The following is a 19206-nucleotide window of genomic DNA, read 5'->3' as shown; positions in this document are numbered from 1 at the left end:
AGGTTACACGGCCAGGTGTTTCTGGGTGGGTGCTAAGTGTCTGAGCCTGGGATTCGATCTCCAGGTCTTCTCAACACTGGAGCCGGTGCTCTTACTCGCTGTGCTACCTGGCCGCCCCTAAACCCTGTCATTTTAGAAGAAGAGAAAGACAAGAGTAATGGTAGGAAGGTTTGATAGTATTACTTTATAAAGGTAATCTTCCATTCACTTACGGTTCATAACTAACAAAAACTCTTACCCTTGATCACCCCAAAACTGTCAATTTTAGACTCTGATCAACTTGAGAGAAAAAGGAAACTTACAGGTTATGACTGAAACTTAAATCAGTTATCGAGGGGCTCCCTTTGTATTCAGACTACTTTGGGAGTTATTTGATTACTCTTACCCTACAAAAAGAGTTTATAGTCTTTCCATTATCTTGAGCTGTTTCACTCACAACACAGAGTACATAAAGAACAGCATTTTAAACAAGCAGTTACTTTTTAAAGATTGTCACTATTTACATATAAAATTCCTTCAAAGTTTCTCTCCCCCTCCCCCCCAATTCAAGTGAGCATAAGCTAATCTTATGTACCTTTTGTAGAAATAAGTTAATTAACTTACATCCACTTCTGAAGGTGTAGTCAAATAACAGGGGTTCTGTTTCCACATATCCACACACTAAAAATTAAATAACAGTTTTAAGTATACTGGAAACTATAACAAAGTAATAAGGTTCTTATTTTATCATTAAGTATTACTTTCTAAAATAAAATGTGCTTACATTTCCTGCTTTAGAAATTTTGAGGTCATACTGCTGGGCTGTTTTTCTCTCTTTTCTTTTCTGCAAGTAATCAAGCAATCTTAGCTGTGGAGGAGCTGTGGAGTGGGACACATCCTGCTGCCGATTCAGGGAAGACCTGGAGTACCTCTTGAAACATCTAAAATATTTTAAGATTCAAAATGAAAAATATTGAAAGAAATCTTTAATGGACAGATACAGCATGTAGGGGGGAACTAAAATTCTGACAGAATAAAAAAAGCATCTATGAATATTTCCAGGAAAGCTGCTTTGTATACTATTTATTAAAAATAAAAAGAGGGGAGGCCAGGTAGCACATTGAGTAAGAGCACTGGCCCCAGTCGGGATGACCTGGGATCAAATCCGGGCTCAGACACTTAGCACCCACCCAGAAACACCTGGCCATTTAACCTTGAGCAAGTTACTCAACCCCAATTGCTTAAAAAAAAAGAAAAAGAAACAATATAAATAATGGTAGGCTTGCACAGTGCTGCAAAGCAGAAAAAGTGTTATTCAGAAGTAATTTCTCATTCTCTCCAACAGCATTAGCATATATTTAATGTTTAAAAAAAAGTCTGTAGGAAATATGTTCTAAAAAGGAAAATTAATATATTCTTGCTAAACAAATTAATGGTGGTACCCTCTGATAATGTCAGTAATAACATTTATATAGAACTTTAAAGTTTTCCAAAGCACTTTCTATCTCTTTTCATCCTTTCAACTGTTGTTGTAGAACAAGTACAATTATTCTCAACTTAAAGATAAGGCTAAGTGATTCGTCCTAGAGCACAAGACGGCAGTGCTGAGACTCAAACTCTATACACTAAATACTAGATAGATGCTAATCTCAACAGTAACTGAAGGTTAGTCAGAACAGTGGCCATCCTTGGTTGTGGAGTTGTTGAAAAAGTCAGCTACTATTTGGGATATCAATACAAGAAAACCAGTAAGAGGTTCTAGCCTTATGCCTCTGAGACTCATAAAGTTTCTCTGAAGGTTTCCAGGTCTCATCACCATAGTCTCATTGGAGGCTCTTCACACATTTGTTTGCTAAGGCAGCCCATATACTAAATGAAGTGTCCATTCATTATTTAAGGACTCACTGTGCACAGAAAGGTGGCTCATTTCATACATATTTTAAACAGGATGTTTTAAAAAAGGCCAGTTTATAAAAATTAGATAAAGCATTTTTGTTAGCTACTAATAATAAGGCAATGATCTTAGAGTGAAAGAAAATATGCTAAATAACCATTTAAAATGCTGCTTTAAATTAAGAAAACAAAAGAAAAAAACTATGAATTCATGAATTCCAATAGAAGATAAGGCACTTTCCTACCTTTATTTACTAGTTATTTCCAAAAGTATCATTTATAATAATTATCTTCATTAATAATTACATTGCCTTCTCCTGAACTTGTATAATTCAGTATTGTAAATTAGAAAGTAATACTTTAGACAACAGATTTATTAAAAGAAAATTACTGTTCCCCTATACTAAAAGGCTGACACTTTTAAGCTGCCTTATGATCTTGTATCAGGTTTTTCAAGTAACATACTATCTGAATCAGTGCTAAAGAGGCCAACAAAGACAACTGCTTTAATGTGAGAAAATGAATTATGCATATAATTCAGTCTTATGGCATGTGTAGAATATATTGGTGAAACATTAATCAGGATACTATAATTTAAGTTTTTTTTAAAAAAGAATAATTTAGTAAACTATTTGGTTTACCAAGTGACCATGTTTTCCACATTTCCTTAAGAAAATCTGAGTTTATCAAATATAATTTTTAAAGCAGTGATCGTATACTAGTTTATGGAAAAATTAAAAAACTAGCAATCTGGTTCATATCTAGACTCTTCTTATTCATTTTATCTTTAAGTTTTTCTCTGATGGGCTTTCAAACTACTGTAACTCTGGAGACTTGTTCTAAGAGGTCTCAAAGAAATTTAATTAATCACTGGGAATGCAGAGGTAGAAATCAAATCACATGAGTTCCATAGGCCACGTAAGGGGAAAAACACTATCCATACAGCAAGAGCCTCTGGCAAAAGTAAGGACCACTAGTTATGGCAGAATCTCCTTAGGCTTACATACAATCCTAGTACAAAGATAATCACCGTTTCATTGGTCTAGTATTCATCTTCTGTTTATTATAGAGCAATCTGTTTGCAGTACAGGTCACAGCTATAGAAGGATCAAGACACAATGGTTCTGCTGTGGCTAAGATAAGTTGGCTCTCAAGGAGAAGTTTGTCTTCCTGAAACATAGACATACACATTGATAGCACATTTGAAACATTTCAAAACTTAAAATTATAAATCTAGACTTTTAAGACTTCTAAACACTCCTTGTACCTTCAAACATGATGTGAGTGAAATGAAATACTTAATTTTAGAATTTCAATACAAGACTTTAAGGATTTGGCAACACAAAAAGACTTCCACTGATATTACAATAATTTGTACAGTTTTACAAAATGGCCATATTAGAAGTATTTGTCCAACATGAACGATGATCATAGATCACTTTGTTTTCTTTAGAGTTAAGAGACAGGCTTAGGAAATTGTTTTAGAATGTAATTTTGGCAGTTTGGCCAATGCCTAAGTATTTTACCAGAAAAAAAGCTAATTACGTCTGTCTTACATAAACTGAAATACTCATTTTTGTTTAAAAAAAAATGTATATGTATGCATGTATGTGTACATATACACACATATGTATATATACATACATATACATATTTTCATTGCCATTAAATAAAGTATTATATTAAATCTTTTATTAAAAAGGAATCCTGCATTAAAAAAAACACCATGATTCAAAAGTTTTAAATCTAGAACTTACATTTATTAATGCTAATTAATCATATGGCTAAATACTTCTTTTTCAAAGAAATAAGCATAGTTTGTTTATGTAGTTATCACTTTGTAATAAACTGTAAAACAAACTGGAAAGTTACTGTTTTCTCCATGAAAGAAATGTCCAAATATCTACTAATGTAATGGCTACTGATTCTTTTATAATCATGTGCCACAGAAAGAATCATTTAAATGACTATACTGAGTAGTTATTGTCTTTATAGGGAGCTGGATTATTGAGGGATTTACTGAATGGGATGGAGGCTGGGGTGAAAGAAGGAAATGGACTAATCGAGTGCTGTTTGGGAAACAAGTGACTATTCCTATGACTTGGATTCTAAGACCAGTATTATCACGAGGTTAACTGATCAGTTAGACAATTTTAGATTCCATAATTAAATCTCTAATTTAGAGATGGGGAAGGTAAATCCAATATGTCCAGAATAATCAAATCCAAAAGAGTCTTGGACTGTTTAGGGACATGAAATATGGGGAGGAATTTTGTTTCATTAACCTTTAAATATGAATATGTATCTATTAATTCATACCTTTGATGATAATAATTTTTATGCCTTAAGTATGTGGTCTATTAGGAAAAAAAAAGAATTGCTGAACTTACTTGTGTCCATTTATGGTTATCACTTGTTATAGAATGAACATCACAGATTAAAGTCTGGAAAAAAAAGTAAATAGCATAGCTATATAAAAACACATGAGCATGGGAATAAATTATGCAATTGAAACACTAACCCGCAATTAAAACAGCAACGTACAATATAAGAATTTAATAGAGAAATGCTCACCTGCATTGTTGGACGTAAGAGAATATGTCTACTTTGGTAACCTGGAGATTTCATATTCCCAGATTGCCTGTAGTCACGTATTTCTGCTATGACACATCCACAATGAAAAATATTAACCTGTTTTAAGAGGAAGATAAAAAAATTTTAGGGGGGAAAATACTGCTTTCCTAGAGACCGAATCAAGATTCTGAGATATTGGTGAAATGTTTAATAGCACAAAACATTTAAACTAGGTTGAATTTTTTTGTCTCCTTTTAAGAAAAAGAAAAAAAAAACTGACTTAAGTTCAGTTAATAGATATGAAGATTCAGAGCTTAATAAAAGAGTAAAAGTGATTACTGTAGAAGTTAAATAAATGTCATAAGTAAGAGAATAAGCTTTCTTTATATTAGTCTAATAAATAACAAAAATTTTGCCTGCAGCAAGAACATTTAAGCTTATGCAAATGCATGTCCCCAATCATTAAGTCACGCTCATTCTAGGAACATCTGCAATTATTTTTCGACAGCTGACTGATAATTGGTGAGGTAAATGTGACAGTAATTTTAGCAGGAAGCACATGACTCAGTCTATTTATGTTAGATTCACCAAAAAGCAATCTATTGTCAATAATATTCAGCCTTTTTCCATGAAGGTAAAAACATTCCAGATCTTACAACAAATCAACTTTCCATTGGGGGGGTGTGTAGGGGAAAAACGGGGAGAAAATTTGTAACTCAAAATCTGGCAGAAATGAATGATGTAAATCAGAAGTTAATAAAGCATTTGAAAAAAAAACCAAAAAACCCCAAATCAACTTTCCACTGGTAAGGTTTGGTGATTCCTGCCACTTTCTAAATGTAACCTCCCACCAAAGGAAACATGAGACTAATAAAAAGGCAATTTAAAGAGGAAACACTTTTCACCTGAGATTTTTCAAGGAGATCAACCAAAATAGGTGGTAGTTCTTCAGCATCCAAGTATTCAAGCAATTCTCCTTCTTCATAAGGCAGACGAATGGTTTCAGAATCTGAATTTAAAATGACAAAGTAAAACTAGTGAATAAGGTAAAGGAAAGTACATTTTCATAATTTAAATGCTCCTTATCCAAAAGGAACATAGCAGACATGTGAAAGATCAATGAATATAAAGCTATTCATTTAAAAGGATTCTAAAGTTCCTCTTCGCTTAAGTTATATGAATTAATAATTTAGCACAGTACCAAAAGGCTCCACTCCGTCAACACTATGCTAGGTTATGGAGGATAAGATGTTTAGGTTAGATGTGTTTTTTCCTCTTTCAGAGCTTATAATGTAACAGGAGGATAAAGTACAAATAAATAATGATGAAATACAACGTATTACACACTAGGTCCACTGGAAAGTTGCAAGACAAGGTGCCATGGGAGATGGAACACTGTCTATGACTAAAGTGGAGAGAAAGTGGCATTTGGGTTATGCTTAAAGAGTGGGAAGAAATTCAATAGAACAAGAGAAAAGAGTAGCCTAACAAAGGCACGTAAGATCATATGAAGAAAGCCATGGAAATAACAGTTCAAATGCTATTATTGTTTTGTTTTTTTTTTATTTGGGGGGGGTGGAGAAGAATTTACTTGGCAGGTCATAGGAAGTTACTGAACATTTCTGAAGAGAAATAGCATAACCAGATATATACATAAGAAAAATCAAACTGGTATAATGGCTGGATTAGAGTAAGTGGGGGAGTAGAGAAATAGGGTGGTAAGGAATAGAGTGTAATGAATTCCTCTATTAGGATAGTGGCAATGGAATAAAGGGCAAGCGATGAATGATAAATTACACAAAAGGATGGGGCAACAAAAAAAAGATAAGGAGAGCAAGGGAAAAAAAAAGATAAGGATAAAATCACTTGAGAAATATCTGATCAACAGGTGTGAGATCAATTTTGTCATAATCAATACCCATTCAAGAATATTAACAACATAAAACACAATACAATTCTAGGCAACTGCCTACTGGTTAAAAAGAAGTCAATAATCTCAATGGCTTTTATGCTCTTTGGGACTATGGTCTATATTTTACATAAGAGCACATAAATTACTGAATTAAGCTCAGGAAAATTCCAGTCAAACAAAGGGGCTGACAGTTTGTTCAATTTCATCATAATAAAACTTGAGTTATATTGATAACTTCATGTTTCAACTACAAAATGATGACTCAGAATTCTCTTGATATTACAACTGCAAAAGGAATTTGAAATAAATAGAAAATGAAAACTTTTTGGGGAAGAATTCCTAAGTATGTTCTAAAAATAACCTAAGCCTTAATATTAACCACACTAAAATTTATTATGTAATCTATGACCTACATTTAAAAAAATGTCTAAATTCATGTAAATTCTTTTACTAGTCCTAGAGTTGTGGAGGTGAACCTGAGTTTTCAAAAGCTATACCAATTAAGCATAAGTTCTGATAGGGTATACTGAACTAGAAGACACTGAGTATAAGTCTACTGATAAAAGTTAAAAATCAAGTGATACATGTATGTAGTATTTACCTGAACCATTCTTTCCCCTGAGCATCAGAGAATAGCCCTCATTTCCTGGGTACAGGTTGACTACTAGACAGGAGAGTGTTTCTTGCATAACGAGTTTCTCTAGCAAGTTCACATTTCGTCTCAGCTTCTGCTTTAAAAGGAGACAGAGCTCATGAAAATAATCATTGAAACTATTTGATTTATAAATCACTCTTCCAGAAGAATAAACTCAAGATTACTTACTGGAACATTCAATAGTTAAATAAGTATAATTCCTAGAGAAACACTATTTTCTTTCTTTTTTTTTTTTTTTGCCTTTTGGGGGCAATCGGGGTTAAGTAACTTGCCCAAGGTTACACAGCTAGTTTTTTTGTGTGTGGGTGTTAAGTGTCTGAGGCCGGAACCCCGAACTCAGGTCCTCCTGACTCCAGGGCCAGTGCTTTACTCACTGCACCACCTAGCCGTCTTGAGAAACACTATTTTCAACTACAGAATGAGTAACTATCAAATTTCTGTGAGAATTTTAGCTAAATACACTGGAGAATTTTATCATTTTTGGTATACTACCATTCTTGAATAAAGTGCTTTAACATCCTGAAAATTTTAAAAAAGGACTAAAAAAAACACAAATTTAAGTTTTAGTAGAACCTCTGGGAAATAAAACAACCCCATTATCAACTTCTATGCTTCTAATTTAAAAAAAAAAGCCACTGCAACATAAGATTGAATTCCTAGTAGTCCAGCATGGAACTGAGTTGAACAAATACCTTCTTAAGAAAGCAAGTTGATTCCTGTCTCTAGATATAGTTTTAGAAAAGCAGTCCCAGGGAATCTGACCCCAAACAGATCTAGCTGAATTACCTACTAATTAGATTAACTGTTTCTAGTTAATTAATTAATTAACTGTTTCTAGTTCACACACACAATTTCTTTTTTTTTGCTTTTTGGAAGGGGGAAGGCAGGGCAGTTGGGGTTAAATGACTTGCCCAAGGTCACATGGCTAGTAGATGTTAAGTGTCTGAGATTGGATTTGAACTCAGGTCCTCCTGACTCCAGGGCTGGTGCTCTATTCTATTCACTGCACCACCTAGCCACCCCTAGTGCCTATATTTTAATCCCCTAGGTTTTCTATACTTAAAAAGTTAAAGCTAATCTTTCTGACCACCTGCTTACTTTTAAGATGATCAATTACAATTTACCTTTGGATTCAAAAGATTTTCTAGATGCACAGGAATCATCTTAGGAGTGAACTACCTTCTAGTGAAAAAAAGCTTAAGGAAATGGTTTGGTAAACTTCATCTCACCTTGATCCTATAGTTTTAGTTCTTAATTTTCTGCTATATGGTTCTAGACTCCTAGAAATACAAACTTCCTCATATTTGACAGCCCTAAGTACTTAGGGCCAGGATGATAAAGTCTTTAATATAGCCTATAACTGTGTTGAAATTTACCTTGAAAATAGTGTTACATTCAGAGGGAAGGGTCCCTTCCAAGAAAGTTGAAAATTAAAAGGTCATTACTTGCATAATTCTGCTCTTCCCAATTAACTATTTCTCTTGCATTTCAATAGGTATAATGCCAAATGAAGAAAAATTCTACTTACCTTTATCTCAGGCTCTTTCTCACATTCTTCTATATATAAGTCATATAGCTTCTGAAATACAGATTTCCTTAAAAATAATAAAAAATTTATAAAATTAATGTACCTATGACATTATTAAACATCTGATATTAAATAAACTGTATTGTAAAAATGTTTAAGTGTACAAACCTTCCACTAGATAAATATTTCCGTTTAGGAGGTCTCTGACGGGCACTTTCAATGACATACTGAAAAAAAAAAAGAAGTCTCTGAAAACACTGATTTCTTTTGTTATGACTGAAACAATTACATAAGATTACAAATGCATCTCAGTAACTTACCATTAAAGTATGTGCAAATTTCTGATATATGTTAAATTATGCTTTCTAAAAAGCCCTATTTGTTATAGTACAATATTGTCACTAACATTTAAATGACAGAAGCAAATGGCAACAAAATCATTTTATAAAGCTATTATGTAAAAAAGACTTCATAACTTCCAGTTGCCATATATCTTGTTGGAAAGTTGCATAACTTTCCTGAATTTTATCAGAATATTTATGATTTATTCACTTAGAAATTAAGATATTCAACTGCTAACATTCTTCTTAATTTCCATTATTTTCTCTTCATATTTTTTTAATTTAATGCAACAAATCAGTGGGGGCTATGATTAGAAAAGGTACATGATTAGAAAACCCAAATAAGAAATAGAAGACTTGTAACAAACTGTAAAATCTACCTTAATAAGCTTTCAGTGTTCTTGTTTGAAAGTTTCCTTTCACACTAGGTTTTTAATTATAGCATGTCTATAATTATATAACTATATCCTAAGTCTTTCCAAGAAAAAAAATACCTCCTTGAAAATGACTCCAATACAGATCATATATAAATCACAGTTATAGATAAGAAATACATTCTTAGCCAAACATGGGATAGAAGCAATCATAAAAGTTAAAATAGTGTCGATTGTATGAAAAGCTTCTGCACAAGCAAAATTAATGCACTACTGCATTAAATTTCTCTGGAAGGGGTTTGGTATCCAAGATAAAAAGAACAATGAATGATATCTTTCTATGTATTGATATCTGTTAATAGTTTTACACACACACACACACACACACACACACACACGCCAAAAGTCATTATTACCCAGTAAATTGGAAAGTGAATTTGAACAAATGGTTCTCCAAAGATTAACTGAAAAATATTAACAAATATATGGAAGGATACTCCAAAACACAAATGAAAACGACCCTGAGGAATTACACCTCACACCCTGCAAATTGGCAAGGATGACAAAAGACAGAAATAGTAAATGTGGGAAGAAAGGTATACAAATGCATCGTTGGTGAAGCTGCTAATCAGTATAACCACTTTGGAAAGCAATTTAGAATTATCTAAGTAAAATGACTAAAATGTCCATGTCGTCTGACCTAGAGATTACATTATTGGGCTTATACCTTGAAGAGGCCATGGATAATTAGAAAGTCCCCATATTCATCAAAATATTTACAGCAGCACTTTTGCTGAAAGCAAAAACTTAGAAATAAAGTAGATGCCAATCAATTGGGAAATGTCTAAACAAATTGTGGTAGATGAAAGTAATGGGATATTACTGTGCTGAAAGAAATTATGTATGTGATGAAGACAGAGAACTAATGCAGAGGGAAGTAAGCAGAGCAAAAAAAAATGACTATATAACACTGAGTAATCATTTAAAAAACAATCAAAAGTAAATGTTGCGAAATTAAAAAACAAGGATGACTTGAAAGAAGAGTCATGAGAAGACATCACTACACCTCTTTGGAGAGGTGGGAAGTCTACAAGTGTTGTACATTGCACATGTTTTCAGACTTTTTTTAATGCACTGATCAGTTATGCTTATTTTTATATTTGTTATATGGGATGGATCTCTGAGGGGGAAGAAAAAGGATTTTGGAGGAAAGCACAACAAAGTAGAAAACAACAAAATATTTCCACAAAAACTTTTTTATAAAAGGAAGGAAAATGAACCAACAAATATAATTCACCTAAAGCAAAATTATTTAAATAACAAAATTTCAATAGTTATTTCTTACCTCTGCACGATCCAAAGCTAATTCTAAAGCTTGTTGCTGTAAAACGATTTGAAAAAAATTTGCTTGTGAATATTTTAACAATAAACAATGTAATAAGCACTTGAGTGAAAGACTGCTTAATCTAACATTCATTCTTTTTTTTTTCTTTTTGGTAACCCAAGAATTTTATTAAATTTACCACCACTCTTACCCATCCTAGTTAGAAAGGCACAAAAATACATCAAATGAAAAAAGTCTATTCAATATTGCAAAATATCTTAAAGTACACTTTATTCGTTCTAGGAATAAATAAAAACATGTCAGTGAGTGCCAATGAGGATAAAAGAAACTACCCACAAAGTGACATATTTGCTGGTCACCACAAACACCTAAGGGTGCTGTCACAGAATTTGATAACTAGCTTAACAAAGTCTCATAATGTTCTCTTTCTAGTCCCATAATAATGGATGAAGCTAAAATATTTTTTAAATAGAATCATCTTTAACTCATATACAAAGAGAACAAATTACATATTTAGGTATGCAGACCTCATACCTAGACACTAAAATATGTGCTAATTCCACTTAAAATCTTTTTGAGCCAGATTATCTTCAGCTTTGTAGTCTACTGTAACACATCCTCTAAAGTTACATGGAGAAAAAAACTTACATATCTGCTGACTCTCCCTCTACAATTAAATCAAATTCTCCCATTCTAGGGAAACCCATGCAATGTTTCTGAACCCTAGTGATATTCTGTATTTTTTAAAATTGTAATTAGGGTTAAAACCAAAAGGTAACGTTATAGGAATACACATTATCAAACAACTAACTGTAATAAATCTCAAATACTTTGAAATGTGAGGTTTTTAAACTCTTAAAAAATGGTTACAAGGAGTAAAAACTACTGAAATTCCATAGTTTTATTAGGAATATGAACTGAGCTCCTTATCTACAGAAAATTTTAAATGAAATCACATTTTTTTAAGTTTCCCCAAAAGTTACTATTGTTCAGTCATATCCAACTCTTCATGACTCCATACTGTCCATCGGGTTTTCTTGTCAAAGATTAAATATGCCATTTTCTTCTCCAGTGGATTAAGGCAAACAGGTTAACTGACTTGCCCAGGGTCACATATCTATTAAGTGTTTAAAGCCTAATTTGAATTTAGGTCTTCCTGATATTACTTTATATCCTGTCCCTAGACAGTCCTCTACCCACAGAGCCACCAAACATACAAATTTTAATAAGTAAGCATGCTATCACTGAAACTTTGCTGAAATGAGGAAAACTTGAGTTTTACTCTCCACATTAGCACTGAATAACTGCGTTACCAAAGGCAAAACAATTTACTTTTAGATCTGAGTTTCCTCAACTGTAAAAATGGAGATAATGCTGCCTCATGTTTTATTTTCCATAAAAAAAAACTTTGTGAAAGGGGATTATTATTATGCTTTGTATTAATATTTTTGGCCAAAAGATTCAAATACAGCTTTATGTAAAAAATTTATGAACCTAGGTTCCAATATTTGAAACAAAAGATCTTAGCCTACTTTAATATCATCTTTTGATGAATCTCATATTAAATATGATAGCAACTGGAAGGGCAAAAAAAATCTAAGTGAAATATAAGCATGTGCAATATTTATGTCTCCTCCTTCACATATCCACTTAATTGGAGTGACATGGTTATTGCTGTTATATGTTCGAACAGTTTAATTTTCTTCTCACTTTTTCTTTTCTTTTTTTTTGCATTTTCTGGAGGGCAATTGGGGTTAAGTGACTTGCCCAAAGTCACATGGTTAGTTTTTTGTGTCAAGTGTCTGAGGCAGGATTTTAACTCAGGTCCTCATATCTCCAGGGCTGGTGCTCTATTCACTGCGCCACCTACCTGACCCTTCTTTTCACTTTTTCAAGTCTTTAGAAGTTTTAAATTAGGAAATGTGAATGCCTACCCTTGAGTGAGTTCCCCATGCAACTACTGAGGTGATCAGTTAACCCAACAAAATATGCTTCTTAATGTTTCTTTTGTTTGGGTTCCTTGCCTTTAAAGAACTACAATGAGAACTTACTTTCAAAAAAGGTCAACTACCATCTAAGTATGACTGCTAAGAGGGGCTAATTGGGCAGAAGAAACCCATCAGCTTAAACATTTGGTTCAAGTTAACAGAAATTAAAGACTATATGTGGCTGGAAACTTTCCTGTTCCTGTTATGTATAAAAAGTAAATGCTTAACTTTTTAGTATATGTCAAAGATTTCAGAAAAGAAAAAAAAAAGATGTGTGTGTCCTAATACAGATATGTTAATCGTAAAGTAGAGAAACTGCATGTGATTACTAAATTATTTTCAGACTAGATTAGGCTACTTTCAAAAAGCACTTTGATGCAATATTCTTTTATGTCACACAAAAAAAAACAACCTTGTTGCGGAGCAGCTAGGTGGCTCAGTAAATAGAGCACTGGCCCTGGAGTCAGGAGGACCTGAGTACTAATCTAGCCTCCAACACTTAACACAAAAACTAGCTGTGTGACCTTGGGCAAGCCACTTACCCCAATTGTCCTACCTTTCCCCCTCTTTAAAAAAAAACACCCAACTTGTTGCCATACTCATAGAGAACAAACATTTTAAGACACCTTAAGATAACTGTTGTTTGGTCTTTCAGTCATGTCTGACTATGTGTGATCCTATACGGGGTTTTCCTGGCAAAAATACTGGAGTAATTTGGCATTTCCTTCTCCAGTGGATTAATGCAAATAGGTTTGTGCAGGGTCACATAGCTACTGAGTGTCTGAGGCTACATTTGAACTCAGGTTTTCCTGACTCCAGGACCAGTGCTCTATCTACTGAGCCATCTAGCTGTCTCTACCTTAAGATAATAATAGCTAGCACTTCTATATAGTACTTTAAGGCTTCTGAAGTACTTTACAAATATTATCCCAATTTTTATACCTCCTCAAACTTCCCATGGCTACCCCCAACCCTACTTCCCCTCAATTGAGAACCTTGCTTTATTATTTACTCAAACCCTCCCCCTCAATTAGATTGAGGTCATTCTCTAAGTGCTCCCTCTTCTCCATCTTACATCACTAAGGTAACTGCTGTCACTAACTCCTCCTTAACCCTTGTCTCACACAGTGAAGTAGCCTTACTTCTTACCAAAGCCCACTCCTCCACCTACACAAGTGATCCCCTTCCATCTTGTCTCCTCCAAGAGATTACCCCCTCCCCCAAAAGTTTACCACACTCTACTATATATCTTCAATCTCTCCCTCTCTACTGGCTCATTCCTTACTGCCTACAAACTTTCCTATGTCTCCATTTTCAAAAATCCCTCACTTGATCTTTTCACCTCTGCTATCATTCTATATTTCTCCTGCCCTTTGTGGACAACCTCCTTGAAAAGGCCTGTTGACAACAGATACTTCCTATTTTTCTCTCATTCACTTTCCTGATCAAGACTTACAATCTAAATTCCAATCTCATCATTTCATTAATACCATTCTCTTCAAAGTTACCAATGATCCTAGCTGTCAAATCCATTGGCCTTTTTCTCAATTCTAATTCTTTTTGACCTCTTTGAAACCGCTGATCACTCTTTTCTCCTTGATACTCTCTAGGTTTTCAAGACACCACTCTCTCCTGGTTCTCCTCCTGCCTATCTGACCAGTCCTTCTCCAGGACATGCTCTTTAAGCATAGATGTTCCTAGAGATTATGTCCTGGGTTGTCTTCTCTCTCCCCTATATACCACTTCACTTGGTGATCTCATCAGCTCCCATGGCTTTAATTACCATCTCTATGCTAATGATTTGAAAATCTACCTATCCTGCCCCAAACTCCAAATACCGTTCAGACATCTTGAACTTCTTGTCCAGTTGACATTGTAAACTCACTATGTCCCAGATGGAACTCATCATCTTTCCCGCTAAACTGGAGTCCCATTCCCTAGCTTCCCTATCAGTGTAGAGGGCAAGACCATCCTCCCTCAGGTTCACAACTAAGTCATCCTGGATTCTTCACTATCTCTTGCCCTCCCCTGTTGATTTCACCTTTGCAACATCTCTCAAATATGCCCCCTTCTCTCTGATACTGTCACCACTTTAGTACAGGCCCTTATCACCTTCTGTCTTCATTACTGCAACAGCCTACTAGTGAGTCTGACTGCCTCAAGTTTCTCCCTACTCCAATCCATCCTCCATTTAGCCATGAAAGTAGTTGTCCTAAAATGCAGTCTGATCAGGTTACACCCCACAAAATAAATTCCAGTGGCTTCCTATCACCTCCAGGATCAAATACAAAAGTCTGTGTCTAGCATTCAAAGTCCTTTGTAACCGAGTCCCTCCCTACCTTTCTAGTCTTCTTACACCTTACTGATACCGGTCTAGTGGTTCTTTCATGAACAAGGCACTACAATCTCTCAGCTCTGGGCATTTTTTCTGACTGTCCTCCTGGACATACCTAGACTTCTCCTTCTCTTTATCTCTGCCTCCCTTGAAGTCCCAACTAAAAGTTTACCTTCTTCAGAAAGTCTTTCCCAATCCTTCTTAATTTTAGTGACTTCTCCCTTTTAATTATTTCATATTTATCCTGTATGTAATTTGTTTGTACATATGTTTGCTTATTTTGTCTCTCTCCTTGTGGGGACTGTTTTTTGACTTTTTTTCTATCTCCAGTGAGTAGCAGAGTGCGCGGCTCATAGTAGTAGATTAAATGTTTATGGATTGATTTTATCTTCACAAGGTAAATTATTATCTCCATTTTATAGGCAGACAGGTTAAATGACTTGCCAGCATTAAATCTTGAATCAAGATTTGAACTCAAGTCTTCCTGACTCCAGGTCCAGTGACCAATGTTCTGTGTCATCCAGATGCCTCAAAATTCACTTTGGAGACATATGAGTCATGGATAAAAACCTGTTTTCTGTGTCTGAACACTTGGGCTTAAATCTAAACCTATGAAACAGGGTGGCTGTGTAAGTCATTTAATCTCATGGTGCCCCAGGAAATCCTGAGAACCTTAATTTTCAGAACAGGTCTGCCTAACAGAGAAAATTTCTTTGGGAGTGGGATAAATAAATAAAACCAATAAAATCATGGGTCCAGACCCCTTACCTAAAAAGATGCAACTTACCATTGTAGTATTAAAAAATATCCAAAAGAAGAAGAAAATAATTTATGTGTGTTGATGAAGCGTAGTGACCAATCATGTCTAAGATCAATTTCAAAGTACTGTTGAAGTAAAAAAAAACTTTATTAACATAAGGTAGCCAAGGAAGTGACACAAAAAGTATTCAGTGGCTAACCTGGCAAATTACTTGTGACAGTCATCTTCATATTTTTTAAGCATCCTGTATGAATACTAAAAAAGCATTTTCTAGAACTTCCCTACAAAATCTTTAAATCTTTTCTGAAAAATAAAATTAACAACACTGAATAGACACATTTAGTTCGCATGTTTTATCATCAAATACTCATAGTTTCCAAATACTTCATTTTCTGGAAGAATATAACTGAATAGATTGTTAAACATTACCTTCTTCTATTCTCAAAGAAGTAAACCTTTTTCATAATTTCTTATGGTCTAGTCATTCTCTTAGATATCAGTTTCAATGGTTACTAAACAACTTTTATGCCAAGTAGGATGAAAAATCCTATCAATTTCAATGAACTTTTAATATAAAGCCTCCCCCACAAGGGAATATATTTTGCCATTCTCCTTTGGCAGCTAGGTTTCATAGTGGATAGTACACTGGACCTACAGTCTATGACCAGAGTTAAATTTTATTTACTTACAAGCTGTGTGACCCTAAAAATTCACAAGACTTAACTTCTTTTGACTCCAGTTTTCATATCTACAAAAAGGGGATAGTAATAGTCCCTAGCTCACAAGGTACTTATGTACATCAAATAAGAGTAAACTTTAAAGAGCTATATATTGGTTATTAGTCCATACAAATTTTTTCCTTGGTTCCATGTGACCACTAATGTGCAGTTAGCTTACTGAGCTAAGGGTACAATTTACCACTCTGGGTTTAGAATTAGAAGGAACCTCAAAGGAAGAAACCTCTTTATTCCAGATGGGATATAAGCTTCTTAAGGAAATGTATTTTAACTGTTTAATACCAACACAGTGTATGGCACAAGGAGGTTGGAAGGCTGAGAATTTATTATGTGCCAAGCAGTTTAGGATATTATGATCTCATGTGATCCTCACAACTCTGAGAGGTATGCTGGTGGTACACAGTAGTAGGTGCTTAATAAATACTTGCCTATGTCACAATGGAAATAAAGAACATAACCAGAATTCAAACACTGGTCTTCAGATTCCAAATCCAGTGTTAAAATTTTCTGCCATATAGCTAATTAGTGCTCCTGGAAAAACCTGAAAGTGGAACTCTTTAATCCTGTGATTTAACCAATTTATAAATTAAATACAGGTAGGATGAGAAGCTGACAAGAGTCAACAGTCTGTGATTGGCTGAATTTTTAAATATAGATAAGACTGATTAAAATTCAACTTGAAATAAACTAAGAAGATTGGGTGAATTTTAGCAACCTTTAAAAATCACTTTTAGTGATATAACTATTCTGGCTGATATGACTTTATTTATCAAAAACACCTAACCCTCTTCTCTTCTTAAGCAGGCTAAAGAATACTCCAGAAGTCAAATTAATTTGGTGGTCAAGCAAGAAATTTAATTATATCACCTCCTATCACTTCGATGATATTTCACTACATTCCTATGTTCTTATGTCAGCTGACTCCCTACTTGATTTTGTTTCATGCTTACTCAAGGGGGCATTTTGCTAATTATCCTAATTTGGAAAACCTTGCAAGAGAATTCTCTTCTAGGACTTTCAATAAGTTGTATATACAAGAAAAAATCATAAGTTAAGTATCCCTTAGGCAGCTGAGTTGAGATGATAACTAGCATTTATGATGCACTGTCTCTGTTCCAGTTCCTACTACTTGGGCAGTTTCCTGAGATTATTCATACATAATTCACGTAAGGGTAGGCGTCTAGGCCAAATCATTTCCAAGTGGTAGAGGAGCAGACAGGCCACTGATTCTGGAGTCAGAGGATATACGTATACACGCCCAGGCAGATGCTTTCTGCTAGTGTGCTCATTTAAAAGTCACAACCTCGAGGGGCCTTAGGTTCCTAATTTGTAAAATGAGGGATTTGGCCTAGATGGCCTCGGAGGTCCCTGCCAGCACGAGGGTCCTTGTGTCTTTGGATGACGCCCCCCCTTATAGATTCAGGGATGGGTCCCCTGCCTTGCCCACATCACTCCACACTCAATCAAGTGCAGCGCGAGAGACCATCTTTTAAAAACAAACTCTCCCATTAGGCCCGGGGGACCTCGGGCAGGGAGACGGCAGCGGACGGGAAGGGGCCGGGCCACCGCCAGGTACGAAATCCGTGCCAGGTCTCTGGAAAATACCTGTAAGCGGGAAGCTGCGCCAGAGTCCAGCCCCAGCAGGTGGTCGGAGGGCGGGGGAGCCCGCGCTCCCCAGAGGACAGCGAGGCGGGGGGGGGGGGGGGGGGGGGGCGCGGGGGGGGGGGGGGGGGGGGGGGGGGGGGGGGGGGGGGGGCTCGCGACCCCAGCCCGCCCCCACACTCCACTCGCCCGGTCAGGGGAGGGGGTGGAGATGGCTCTCCCTCCTCCACCCCTCACCCCCGACCCCGGCCCCTGCAGAGAACGCGGCTGTCCAAAGCGCCGGCGAGTAGCCGCAGGGGCGCCGGGGGCCCGGCCAGGCCGATTGCGGAGGTAGGGCCGGGCCGGGGCCCCGCCGCCCGCCACACCCTCCGCCTCCAGCCCGCCCGCTCCCTACCTGCCCCTGCGGCGGCGGCTGGGGCGCTTGGCCTCATGACGGCGCCGCCAGCTCCGGCCTTGGCAGGACGATCCACACAGCGAGTGAGCCGGCGGCTCCCCCCGGCCCAGCCCTGCCTGGCCCAGCCCCGCCGAAGGCACTCAGCTCCCTCCCTCCCTGGCCCCCGCCTGGCCGGCGGCCTGTTCCGGTCTTGGCGCTTCCGATTCGGCCAGGCCCCGCTTGGCTCCTTCGCGGCGGCAGCGGTGGCGGCGGAAGGGGAGGAGCCGGGGGCGGGCCTCGGCCTGGGGACTTGAGTGCGGGAGAGGAGCGCGGGAGAGGGCGGGAGGCCTGCGGCCAGTCCTGCCGCTGCGGGCGCCCTCGGCCTAGTCCTCTGCTCCTCCCAGCTTTCCCCGCTCTTCCCCGGGACCCTTAGGGGCGCGCGGCCGTCCCCGCCCCACCGGGTGCCTTACCGGCCTCCAGCTCTCTCGAGGTCGCCTTTGACTTGTATTCCCATTTCTAACCCCACCTGAGTAATTAAAAAAAAGCTACCTAGTCACGCCCTTGCCGCCCTGATTCCATCAAGTTTAACTAAAGCGTCCCTTCGAAGCTTGTACGCCAAAGTAGCATAACCGTAGTGCAGTGCACAAAATGTGTGCCCTTCTGGCCACTGAATCAGTCAATCAACAAGCATTTATTAAACACCTACTCTCTCCTTGGCACCGAGGTAAGTTGATTCGCTGGCGAGACCAAGAAAGGCAAAACAAAGCGGTCCCTCCCCTGGAAGTGCTCACATTCAAACAGGGGAGAATT

The 19206-nt window shown here is 36.8% G+C and overlaps 1 protein-coding gene across 15 annotated transcripts in view; it reads right to left on the bottom strand.

Moving 5' to 3' along the window:
* The window catches only part of SUPT20H (SPT20 homolog, SAGA complex component), a 48506-nt gene extending 29512 nt beyond the window's left edge, over positions 1 to 18994 (bottom strand). For 3 of the 15 annotated variants that reach the window (XM_069064650.1, XM_069064652.1, XM_069064653.1), the window contains exons 1-12: positions 18418 to 18615; positions 15712 to 15809; positions 10602 to 10637; positions 8710 to 8768; positions 8542 to 8608; positions 6960 to 7089; positions 5352 to 5455; positions 4447 to 4563; positions 4263 to 4316; positions 2903 to 3042; positions 764 to 920; positions 604 to 660 (exon numbers count right to left, since the gene is read on the bottom strand). In XM_069064650.1, the coding sequence (XP_068920751.1) occupies positions 604 to 660; positions 764 to 920; positions 2903 to 3042; positions 4263 to 4316; positions 4447 to 4563; positions 5352 to 5455; positions 6960 to 7089; positions 8542 to 8608; positions 8710 to 8768; positions 10602 to 10637; positions 15712 to 15714 (924 nt within the window). In that variant the 5' untranslated portion in view covers positions 15715 to 15809; positions 18418 to 18615. Of the gene's footprint in view, positions 1 to 603; positions 661 to 763; positions 921 to 2902; positions 3043 to 4262; positions 4317 to 4446; positions 4564 to 5351; positions 5456 to 6959; positions 7090 to 8541; positions 8609 to 8709; positions 8769 to 10601; positions 10638 to 15711; positions 15810 to 18417; positions 18619 to 18866 lie in introns of those variants that run through there. The other 12 variants (XM_069064642.1, XM_069064645.1, XM_069064649.1 and 9 more) reach the window with 9 other exon arrangements.
* Between the last annotated feature and the right edge of the window lie 212 nt (positions 18995 to 19206).

Source organism: Petaurus breviceps, unplaced genomic scaffold (genome assembly GCF_028583685.1).
Source record: "Petaurus breviceps papuanus isolate PSGF00001 unplaced genomic scaffold, PetGlider_PUasm1.0 90639, whole genome shotgun sequence".
NCBI lineage: Eukaryota > Metazoa > Chordata > Mammalia > Diprotodontia > Petauridae > Petaurus > Petaurus breviceps.
The sequence above is the reverse complement of the archived record's forward strand: the minus strand, read 5'-3'. Positions and strand labels throughout refer to the sequence as shown.